This window comes from Chamaea fasciata, unplaced genomic scaffold (genome assembly GCF_029207755.1).
Source record: "Chamaea fasciata isolate MVZ Bird 193981 ecotype frontalis unplaced genomic scaffold, bChaFas1.0.hap1 SCAF_3, whole genome shotgun sequence".
NCBI classification, from domain to species: Eukaryota; Metazoa; Chordata; class Aves; order Passeriformes; family Sylviidae; genus Chamaea; species Chamaea fasciata.
Window position 1 is genome coordinate 33,827,740 of NW_027094088.1, and position 12,019 is coordinate 33,839,758.

Genomic DNA, 12,019 nt, shown 5'->3' on the forward strand with positions numbered 1-12,019 from the left:
GTAGTGGACATTATGTTACCAAAAAACTGTAAACCAGCTGAAGATAGTTCAGAAAAGAACAGGAGAAATGTATGTTCAAAGTGGCTTATAAGGAAAAGAATCAAAGGAATCTTTTTAGTAAAGACTAAGGAGATGCATGGCAGCCTCCAGCTTTGTAGCACCTTTTTATATACCCCTCAGGGATTAAATCTTTTGCCAATGTCCTCAAGAAACAGGAGAAACAGTATGGGGCTAAAACTAAAAGGTTTGAAGATCTAGCTTCTTGTCTCTGGCCGTATTTATAACAAATGCAGGAGGAGACTGCCTGAGGAACGGTATGAAAGCATCTGTCACTGGAGGTTTTAAAACAGGTTAGACAGGCCTAATCGTTCGTTGGGAACGATTTAGATATGGTAGGTGCTCCCTGGGAAAAAGGGCCAGTGAGCAGGATTCACGAGGCTGCTTCCTGCGTGACTTGCTGCAAGCCTCTGGAATTCAGGTGAGCACCCTGGCCATGGTGAACACAGAAAACGTGGCCTCACCACTCCATGCAGTCATGGATGCTCCATACTGAAGGGTGTCTGCAGGGCTACTGGTTCTCCCTGCTGCAACAGGAACTTCACATTTCGTGATGTTCTGTTTCTGTTGTCGAGCAAAACATAAATATTTGGTGCAATTGTGGGGGAACAGTGTTTCGTTTTACTTCTAGGTCATTAAATTTCTTTTTTTTTATTAGTAACAGTCTTCCGACCACCTGTATTACCTGTGCTGAAGGGCCTACAGCAGCAGCTCGTAACAAAGAGACACGCTCATCATGAGAGAGGATGTCTGCTCTGGGACCAAACAATGGTGATCAGAGGGATGGAGCACTTCTCCTATAAGGAAAGGATTGGGATGGCTCAGGTTGATAAAGCAAAGACTTCAGCATGACCTAATTGCAGCCTGGGACAAGACTATTTACAAGAGCATGTAGTGACAGATTAGATATAAGAGAGAAACCCTTCACTGTAAGAGAGGCGAGGCTCTGAAACAGGTTGCTCAGAGGGGCTGTGGATGCCACATCCCTGAAGGGGTTCAAGGCCAGGTTTGAGCAACCTCGTCGAGTAAAAAGCGTCCTTGTCGATGGGGTTGAAACGAGATGATCTTCAAGTCCCTTCCAACCCAAACCATTCTATGATTCCATGGTGGCCTCTCGCTATAAACATCGCCTACGCCGCTGGGCTCCAGGCGCCCTCCGGCCGTACCCTGGCACGCTCCTACTCCCTCACGGTCGGACCGACGTCCCCAGAGGCCGCAGTGGCTCCCCGCCGCCGCAAGGGGCGCCCCGGCCGCTCCCGGCGGGCCCGGGCCGGGCGGCAGCGGCGCAGCCCGGGGGGGGCGGGGCTGGGCGCGGGGCCCGGCGGGGCGGGGCGCAGCGGGGCCGTCATGCCAGCGCTGCCCGGCGCCGCTGCCAGTAGCGAGGCGGCTGTCCCCATGGCGGCGGGTAGCGGCACCAAGACGGCCGCGGCCGGGCGGCTCTACGACATCGTGGTGTTCGGCGCCTCGGGCTTCACCGGCCAGTTCGTGGTGGAGGAGGTGGCGCGGGCGGCGGCGGCCGGCGAGGGGCAGTTGTGCGGCGGCCGCCTGCGCTGGGCCGTGGCCGGGCGGAGCCGCGAGAAGCTGCGGGCGGTGCTGGAGCGGGCGGCCGAGCGGCTGGGTACGGGCCGCGGCCGGGCGGGGGGCGCAGGGGAGGCCCGGCGGGTCGGGTGTGCGGGGAAGGGCTGAGGAGCGAAGCGGGCCGAGCCCCGGCGCCGCGCCGGGGAGGAGGGGGCTCGTCCCGGGCGGAGCGGTGTCGGTGACGGCGGTCTCCGGTGCGCAGGGAAGGCGGCGCCCGGGGAGGAGGTCGGCGTGCTGCTCTGCGATGTGGGCGACGCAGGCTCGCTGGCCACCATGGCGAGGCAGACCCGGCTTGTGCTCAACTGCGTGGGCCCGGTGAGTGCGGGGATGCGGGCGGGCGGTGCCCCCGCGGCCTCCTCCTCCTCCTCCTCCTCCGGGGCCGCGCCTCGGTTGCGGGCGGGCGGGCGGCCGGGCTGCCTGCGCCGGGCCAGGGCACAGCGCAGCTCCTGGAACTCGGCCCCGGAGTTCCAGGTACAGCTGTGTACTGCTGCAGTGGCCCAAGGGGTTCCCACCGCCATCGCAGTGGTGCGCTTCACGGACAGGTCTCCGCACTGAAATCCAGCGGGGCTGGTTTTCAGTCTTTGATAAGCAGCCTAAGAGACTGATGGTAAAGTTTGGCCCAGCGTTTTGGTTTGGGCCAGAATGTCAGTGGTGCTAGGGTTAAACATGGAGCTGGAAAAGGGGCCCACAGGCTTGCTGCCAGAGGCGCTTGGCCCTTTTAAAACCTTCAGTGGCAGTATTTCCAGTGCATTGAGGGCATCAAAGTGTGCGAGGTGGAAGTTGGCTCATGACCACGTCTTTGAAATTCAGAGTGTTTAAGGAGAGAATATGCTGATAATAAGAGTGCAGAAAGTGTAAAGTGAAATTCGTGGACAGCATTCAGTTGGTCTTGGTAATCTGATCTGATTTTATGAGAGAAATCGGGTGCCGAAGTCTGCAGCAAGCTCCATTATCAGCAGTGAAGTTTATGTTTTCTTCTCCCCACACTCCCAAGAAATAGAAGTGCTGTTGAATTTTAGCCCCACTTAGAAAAATCGATAGCCACCAGGTTCATTTTTATTGCAGAGATGTACTTTAGGTAAAGCACACTGGGTGAGTTGTGGTGTGGGGGTTTTCTTTTGTTACATCCTGTGTTCTTTCCTTCTATAGTATAGATTCTTTGGAGAACCTGTGGTAGAAGCTTGTGTTGAAAATGGTGCAAGCTGCATTGACATTAGTGGAGAACCTCAGGTATGTGATAGTAAAAAAACCACTACCTTATATCAAGGCTCTGCAAAAGGAGTGTTTGTTTAGTATGTTTCATGCTTCTGTTTCTGAACATGAAGACAAATTCTGCCTCGTGATCTACGATTTTAAGATGCAGTAATTATTTTAAAGTACACTATACTTAGTTGTATAGTTTTATAGTTTTTCTTGCTGTTAAGACAGGAGCCTCTTTGGTTTTCTGTGGAAATACCAAACTGCTGAATTTTGCTTCAGGCCTCTGTGATTCTACATAGGAATTTTGTACTTTTCTTCTCACTGCTGTGAAACTTTCATACTGCAGACCAGGAATTGTATATATTTGTCAAAGGTACTTGGTTTGAAGCATGGAGGGTGCTATCATGTGACGGTGAAGCGCTGATGGCTATTATTAGGTATGGCCAAGAGTGAATTTCAGCTTAAAATATTTGTTTTGGCTGTGTTTCAGTTTCTGGAAGGAATGTACATGAAATACAATGAAAAAGCTGCAGAAAAGGGAGTGTATGTCATTGGAAGCTGTGGCTTTGACTCCATACCGGCGGATATGGGAGTACTGTACACCAGAGACAAGTTGAAAGGTGACTAGAATATAAGTGAATTTTTATGGTAAAAAAGGAATGCATATTATACTCTCATCCGGTTTCCTAAAGCAGCAGTGATCCCTTGGAAACTCTTTCCGTGTCTCTTTTTGCCTGCCTTTACCAGGTGACCGGTTTCAACCAAATGTGGCAGAGAGAAATTCGAAGCCATATTCCCACTGGATGGGTCATTGGATAGGGGAGGGATTCCTGGTCCTGTTGCTCACTGAGGGGGCCCTGTGATGAGCTCAGTTGTTCAGAGCATGGGGCTAACAACACCGAGGTTGTGAGTTCCGTCCCTTGTGGGCCATTCACTTATAAGGGCTGGTCTCGGTGATGCTCATGGGTCCTCTCCAAAAAGTTTCCCTTTTCAGCTGCAAGCTCTGAGAAGCTGTTGTGTGAATTTAAGCAGCAGGACAGTGCCATACAGTGCCTTTTACTTTTATAGCAGGTAGAGGGTAAGTGGAAGAGAAGTATATGTAAGAAAATACGTGAGAGGATTTCATTCTATGTAAATAGTACTTGATCCTGATCCCAGATGAGGATACTCTGTTCATCAGATCTCACTTTCAGCTGGGAGGGCCCATAAGAGTATCCAAATGTTTTGCTTTTATGGACTGTTACAAAGGCTGCTAAATGGGATTAGTTTACATTGGAGTCAGCATGGAGTTGAAGAAACCTCAATTCAGATCTGACTGGAGGAGAAGCAAGGCATGGAAATGAGTATCTGGATGTTCATGAGGTTGTCATTTGATGTTTGATACCTGTTTTGAATAAAGATGCCTTTTATCTTTTCCTTTTTTGACTTTATGGCATTACCCTGTCTATCCAGTTTCTTGCTATATTGAAATTTATCTATACAAATATAGTTTTCCAGTCTCAGAAGGAACTAAGCAAAGCAAAACAAATCAGAATTTGGAGGCATTGTGTTGTTCTGCTGTTCATCAAACTAAGCATTCTTTGCAAAACACTATTTTAAGCTATGCTAAAATTAAATATTTTGGGATATTTTGTGTGTTTTGGGTTTTTTGGGGGGGTTGTGGGTTGTTTTGTGTTGGTGGTGGGTTTTTTGTAGTTTGGGTGTACCAAAATGTTTACATTTATGTTCAGTTTCACAGCCTACATCATCCTTTATTTTGAAACTTGGGGGAAAACTAAATGTGGCTCTCAGGATTACTTTCCTTTTCTTTAATGAATTTTTTACACTATCTAGTTAACTAGATAAGAGAAATTAAAAAAATGAATGGAGATAATACTAGTGACCTGTATTGAAGTAATTTACACAAGAAATTTAATAGTTGCTAACTACTGCTGTGTGTAATAGTTGCTAACTCAAATAGCTGTGTGTCTTAATGTTACATTATTTTGTTTTGAGATGAAGATGTAACTGTGCTTTTTCAGCTGATAATGTCAGTGCTTGTTTGAGTCTACCAGGGCATTCTCTGGCTTTGCAGACTAATGACTGCATGTGCCAAGTAATGTTTTCCCCTTCTTTACAGGCACCTTGACTGCTGTTGAGAGTTTCCTGTCAGTGAAATCTGGGCCTGAGGTTAGTTGGTTTCTCCCTTCCTGAAACGCAGGAGTATTTGTGATACCATCACCACAGCCTGTCAGAATAACTGTTGCTACATTAAGTCAGACCAAGGAGCCAACTGGCAGGTCTTTGATGATAAGTCTAAGACCTTTATTCTTTAGGAGCTACTAAAAGTATCCTAAGCAAACACCCTTTTGTAAGGTCTGTTTGCAGAGCTGTCTATCTACACTGTAAACTGTTCCAAGAATTATTTTGCTTTTGCAGAGATGTGGGAAGCATTCTTACACAAGTGAAACTGTAAAAGGTCCGCAGTGTATTGCCAGTAATCCTGGTGTTAGGCTGTTTGGATTTTTTGTTCGTTGGTCGGGGGAGAGTTGTTTCAATGTACTTTCACGCATGTAATGATAATACCTGTAGGTAGTAATTGTATTAATGTGTAATATATGTAATAATTCTAATGTTGTTGTTAAAACAATGCAACAATGATCTAGGCCAGTCTTGATGGTAACTTACAGGTGTAACCAACACCACACACTTCTGCTCCTGACATGGGTACCCATCTTGCCTTACAAACCATTTTTGTTCTTAAAAACATCTGGAAAAATAGAGGAAGCCCATGGAATGAGAGAGTAGTATCTGCTTGTTAAAGAACAGGGGATAGTAGTTAATGGGAATGTATAAATCTCTATGTTGGGTAGGAAGACATATATTTAAACATATAGCACAAGTTCAAAGTGTTGGTAAGAAGGGATTTCAATAATCAGAGTTAACTACTGAGATGGTTGAAAGAGCTAAGATGTGTATTAAATTCTGTGGGTCCTGAGTATGTTGCAGATCACGTGGAATGAGGGGTGGAGGTTGGGTCAGGTCTGGCTGATCTGGAGTTCATTTCCCCCAGCAGCCCTCACAGTGCTGTGCTTTGTGTGGCGGCTACAGTGTAACACAGCAGTGTTCTGGCCACTGCTGAGCAGTGCTGGCACAGCACTAAGGCTGCCTCTGCAGCATTCGCCCCTCACCCCATAGGCTGGGGTGGGCAAGGTGCTGGGAGGGGACAAAGCCAGGACAGCTGCCCCAGTCTGACCAAAGGGATATTATATTCCATACTGTATGAGTTCTGCTCAGCAATAAAGGCCAAGGGTGGGTGTAGGGAAGCAAACACCTTTGCTTCCATGTGCAGCTTTTGCTTTATTAAATTGCCTTTATCTTGACACACGAGGGATTTTTCCATCCTATTTTCTCCTCTCCCCATCTTAGTTAAGAGGAGACTTATAGAGTGTCTTGGTGATCACCTGACATCCAGCCCCAAGGTCAACCCACACCATTCCAATATACTATCATCATAACGTTTATGTGTGGTAACTGTAATACATGTAATGATTCTAATATTACTGAAATAATCCATTAGACCTTTAAACACTGAACTAATGACTGTTTTGTGGTATGTCACAAGGGTGTTGCTGTACACGATGGGACCTGGAAGTCAGCTGTCTATGGCCTTGCAGATGAAGACAACCTGAAGAAGCTTCGCAGACAGATCGGATATGCCTCTGTTCCAGTAGTTGGTGCAAAGCTTAAAAAAAGGTATAAGCGTAAGATGTGGAATATGTGGTCTCCTAACAGTTCCAGTATTTATGATACAGACTGCTACAGGATTAAATACTAAAAAGATGCATTTAGGACTTTAGTATGAACCCATAGATGCTCACCTAGTAGAACTAAAGATAAGTTCAGTTTTACTGATCTGTTCATATCTTACTGAAGAGAGAACATGTCCCAGCATTTACTGGGTCTCAAAGTTAGTGCATTCTAAAGGACTTCTAGTGACATGGGAAACTTTTGAATTCAGAAGTGAGTAGTAGAATGGAGGGGAAAAAATGAAAATACTATTATATTGATTATCAAGTTTATCCTTGATATAGTCTATATAGTGAATTATATAGAGTGATATATATGTAGTGAATTTTGAATGAGCCAGGGATGTATTTGGAATTGCTGGTTTCCAGTGAAAAGAGATAATGTCACAAAAATTCTTGAGAGAAAACTGGTAATGGTAAGGCCATTATGGTCAGTTTCTTTCAGTTTCTGTGAAGATTGGAACTTTTTTTTTCTGACTTAATGTTTTTTTCATTTGCAGAGGATTTTTGTTCTACAGTCCAGAATTCAAGGAGTACTGCATTACATTCATGGGATCTGATGGTTCTGTTGTGAAAAGGACTCAGCGTTATTTGCACACCGAGTTGCAGCAAACGCCTGTAAGTTACTGTTACTTGCACACTGTGTCTTCTAGGTGCACTGGCCTGTTTCGTGCTACTTGTGGCTGATGAGCCTACCTTTGGCTGGTAGTATGATAGTTAGGAGATTGTCTTGTTGGGCTCTCCTGCTGTTCTGATTTCTGGGTATGTATTTGTAGGGAATGGAAACCTTGAGTCTCAGAAATATTTGAAAAGTAACCTTCATGACAAATATACTAAATTATGTTTCTGTGCAGAGACTTTTCTTGTTGTATTAGCAAAGCTTCTAAAAGCATCATAATTATAGTCTGTGGTAGCTATAGCCTGCTCTGTATAGTGTAGTAAATGTTCTGATAAAGAATTCATATGCTGCTCATTTATATCTTAAGATTCCTTTGATGCTTGGGACTCCAGTGTGCAGAGTAAATCCAGTGTGAAGTAATGGTGGTGGAAAAGATGATTAATTTTTGTTTTCTATTGTTTCCTGAGAGGAGATGAGCCCCAACAGTCTGTTTAACTGCTGTGCAGAAATCACAGGCATCAGTTAAGCGATGAGGGTGAGATGGTGCTTTAAAAACACACTTGGAAGCTACAAATGAGAAAGAGTTGCCATTGCTATTTCAGTTTCTCTTTAATAAAAGCACAAAGAGGAGAAAAGGAAGATCTAGGAGAGAAGGCTGAAACTGGATACCAAAACACTTCTTTCTGTAAAGTTTTCTGTTCTTGTTTACCATGTATGCTCCCTCTTCACTCTGCAGTTACATTGTCTTCCCAGAATGAACGATAAAGTGAAGCATTCTTTAAACAGTTCCTTAGAACTAACACAATTGCTTAAGGCCCTGTTTAAACTGATATTTGTTGTATGAAACAACTGCATCTTACTTAGGGGGCAGATTGATTTATAAAAATCAACTGATGGAAAAAATGAATGTAAATCTTAACACTAAAAATGCATTTTTGCTTCAGGTCCAGTATGGTGCTTACGTGACTTTAGGTGGTCTTGGCTCTGTTCTCAAGCTGATGTTTATGGGCATGTTATTTCTTCTTCTGGTGAAGTTCAACTTTGGAAGGAAACTTCTGACAAAAGTAAGTTTTCAAAACACAAAATGATTTAGTGTTTGGAGATATCTTTTTTTTCCCCCCTCTAATTTACTGTTGGTCTTTCTTTGTTTTTTTCTTCTTTTTTTCCTCTCCTCTATTCATACAGTACCCAACATTTTTCTCTGGTGGATACTTCACAAAGGAAGGACCAACCCAGAAGCAGGTAACTGACTGTTTTCTACCACAGTTACAGAATACATTTGTTGCAGTAGTGATGGAATAGTAATTTAGAGTCAACTGCTTAGCCTCAAAGAAATAATTTCTAAATCAATCACAGAATATTCTGAGTTAGAAGGGACTCACAAGGATCATCAAAGCCCAACTCCTGGCCCTGCACAGGACATGCTAGGAGTCACACCATGTGCCTCAGAGCATTGTCCAAACGCTTCTTGATCTCTGTCAGGCTCAGTGCTGCGACCACTTCCCTGGGGAGCCTGTTCAGTGCCTGGCCACCCTCTGGGTGAAGAACCTTTTCTAATATCCAACTTAAACCTCCCCTGATACAACTTCAGGCCATTTCCTTGGTCACCAGAAAGAAGAGATCAGTGCCTGCCCCTCTTCTTCCTCTCACAAGGAAGGTGTAACTGCAGTGAGGTCTCCCCTCAGTCTCCTCCAGGCTGAACAGACCCAGTGATCTCAGCTGCTCCTCACACGGCTTCCCCTCTAGGCCCAAATGCATGCTGTGTGTGCCTGTTCAGATAGTTTCTGGGTATTTAAATAATCATGCCTTCTACTCTTAGACATCAAAGTATGTGTAACTCCTATGAAGAATAAATGGAAAATGTTGCTGGGCCTGATGTATTCCCATGGATAGCCCAGAGCATTGTGTCAAATGTGATGACCAGGGAAGACTGATTAGCAGAAACCCAGGACTGAAGGTGGTGAGAGAACAGACTTTAGGACAAGGAGTGCCAACAAAGTGGAAGCAATTAAAAAATTAGATTTTACCTTTCAAGCAGGAATTCAAAATAACTCCTCTCACATTTAAATGAATTACAGTATTTGGCAGGATTCTATATATAGAATTTGGATATTTATATTTACTACTTGTGCTTTCCTGGTAGCAGTTTCTGTTCTGGTGACCATGCTTGTCTTGTCCACTACAGATGGACGGAACTTCTTTTACAATGACTTTCTTTGGTGAGGGTTACAGTGAGGGACAAGATCCCCAGAAAGGCAAACCAGATGTGAAGATCTGCACTGAAGTGAAAGGACCAGGTATGTGTTAGTAGCAGCTGACTGTTTTTTCCTAGCATTCCCTGCTCTAAAATATGTTTATGATTGCACTGCTGTCCCTTTCACCCTTTAGAAGCACTTGCAACATGAAGAAAGCTAACAGCCTTTACAGTGTATTAACTTGGATACTAGAATTCATTGTGACGTGCTTTTTGAAATAGTCAGTTCACTTGCATTCATGTCATTCTCTTTCCTCTGACTTTTCCTGGTCTAATTTTCATTTTTGCAGAGCAGACCTGTTGAAGGAAGAGGACTTTAAGGATAGTTTTTAGTTGTTACAGCCTGGACTTAGTGCTTTGTTTATTTCCAGTTCCCTGAGAGTGAACTTAAACAGGTCCAGTGTGGTGTAATTTCTAAGTATCACATACTTTTGTTCAGGTCAGTCCTTGAGGGGAGATGACACCTGTAGTTTGGAGAGAGCAAGAATGTACATTCAGAAAGGAGTTACTGTAGCATAGCATCTTCAAATAATTAGAGATGTGGCAGAATGCAAGTGTTTCATGTTAAAATTCTAAATTTAAGCACAGGATGGAGGAAAGCTCTTGCTATGTCACAGATGTCTTGCTCTGTCACCATGATGTGGTCACTCACAGTTGTGTGGTTAGAGGCCATTATGTGAAGCAATATTTGTCTGGATTAGATCTTAAGGACTTCACCAGCTACTTGGTCTGATTACTAGGTAAAAAAAGCTGTTCTTAAATGGGAAAGGCTGTTTCATTGCCAAAGACATTATTATTCAGAATGCTGTAGGGAAGAGCAAGATTACATTGTACATTTCAATGCACTCTATTTCATTGGGGGGTTTTGTTTTGGTTTGTTTTCTTTGTCAGAGCCTGGATATATTGCTACACCAATTGCAATGGTTCAAGCAGGCCTGTCTCTTCTGGAAGATACAGCTTCTCTGCCTAAACGGTAAGAACCTTCCCATGCTGAGCAGCTTGCTCTCCCTTACAGCTACTGTGTGCAAATGTTTCTTTGAAAATGCACTTAATCAGCCCTGTGGATTTGTGTTACCTCATCCAGCTGGCTGTGCAAGGGACATGATTCACCATGGGCTGATTTAAAGCCACTTGCTCTTCACCAGCCAATCAGTTTGAAAGGATGGAGCCATAGGCTTTTAGTCAGGCTTTGCATCAATGTCTTTATGTTCAGTTAATGGAGTGGTTCCTATAGAGCTTGCTGGATGCAGAAATGAACCTATGATTATAACCACCATGCCAAATGCTTCACCCACTCTCTTCTCAGACAAAAATGGCTTTTTCTTTCTTAGTCAGGGAAGCACATCTCTAGCTTCACAGAAAAGTGACCCTCAATCACTGTGCCACTGATGTTTTTCCTTTTTGATTTTCACTAACAGGGGTGGTGTATATTCTCCAGGAGCCGCCTTCTCCAAAACAAAACTGATTGATCGCCTCAACAAGCATGGTGTTGAGTTCTCTGTTATTAGCAAGCCTGAAGTCTGAAGTCAAAATGTAACTGTATGAACTAACACCTTTCCTGGGTCTAACTCTAATAAAACTCATTTGGCTGCAAAAGCCTAATCATAAAACAGTTTCACTGTGCTATTGTTTGCAGTAGAAACAGAAGAAAATTTGAGTTAAAAGCTGTAATAGTATTTACTATAGTAAGCAAACCCCTAAAGGGTGGGTATTGAGTGTTAATTCACAGATATATTAAATTGGTAACTTCTTGGGTACTAATTATGGAATTTTAATCTCATTCATCTAAGTTCAGGTTCCTACTTCATGGACCCACTATAGCATCTGCTTCACAAGTAACCATTGCTGCCTTGCTTCGCCCCATTCTGCAACTATGTAAAGCAGGCAGCCAGGGAAGAAAAGTGCCTTAGCAGATGAAGCTACTAGTTATTCCTCATTGTGTTTGGTTTATGTCTGTATTAACGTCTTCAGTTAATCTTTCCTTTATTTAATAATTGTTCTTAGTGCAGATCTTCGTGTAGTTTCCGCAGTTAGGTAAGTTAGTAATGAACAGTACTGTGCTTTTGCTTCTGTAAAGGAGGCTTGTTCGGTTGATTGTTTTTGGACTCTGACCTGATGTGATCCAGGTTCTGGGTGTACTGGCCTGTTTCACACTACTTGATACTGTGGTTGATGAGCCTGCTTCTTGCTGTTAGCATAAGAATTATGAGAGTGTCTTGTCCTGCTGTCTGATTTCCGGGTTTGTATCTGTGGGCAATTGGAGCCTTGTATTACAGGAATATTTGAAAGGTAGCCTTCATGGTTTTCAGGGGTGTGAATACATTAAATTCTGTTTCTGTGTAGAGGCTTTTTTTGTTTTATCAGTAAAAACTATGAAGATTACTCTGAGATATATAAAGGTCATAAACATCTCTATCTCCCTGAACTGTGTCACATTCACCTTTATTATTCTGAGGCAAATCACATACAAATTGATGCTTTATAGTATTACAGCTGTACTGAAGATTACTTTATGGATGTAGT

General features: G+C 43.9%; 1 protein-coding gene across 1 annotated transcript; it reads left to right on the forward strand.

The window, feature by feature from the left end:
• The first annotated feature begins 1,383 nt into the window (after positions 1-1,383).
• Positions 1,384-11,838, forward strand: SCCPDH (saccharopine dehydrogenase (putative)). Its single transcript, XM_066178546.1, has 12 exons — positions 1,384-1,675; positions 1,838-1,950; positions 2,785-2,865; positions 3,326-3,455; positions 4,955-5,004; positions 6,440-6,570; positions 7,124-7,241; positions 8,187-8,306; positions 8,428-8,484; positions 9,428-9,539; positions 10,388-10,469; positions 10,915-11,838. The coding sequence occupies exons 1-12, from the start codon at positions 1,405-1,407 to the stop codon at positions 11,018-11,020; spliced, it is 1,371 nt and encodes a 456-aa protein (XP_066034643.1). The 5' UTR covers positions 1,384-1,404; the 3' UTR covers positions 11,021-11,838.
• The last annotated feature ends 181 nt before the right edge of the window (positions 11,839-12,019 follow it).

Bases quoted from the DNA above. Each gene is read 5' to 3' on its own strand.
- SCCPDH (XM_066178546.1), top strand. From the start codon at position 1,405: ATGCCAGCGCTGCCCGGCGCCGCTGCCAGTAGCGAGGCGGCTGTCCCC. The intron at 1,676-1,837 runs GTACGGGCCGCG...TCCGGTGCGCAG, and splicing joins GCGGGCGGCCGAGCGGCTGG to GGAAGGCGGCGCCCGGGGAG. The intron at 6,571-7,123 runs GTATAAGCGTAA...TTTCATTTGCAG, and splicing joins GGTGCAAAGCTTAAAAAAAG to AGGATTTTTGTTCTACAGTC.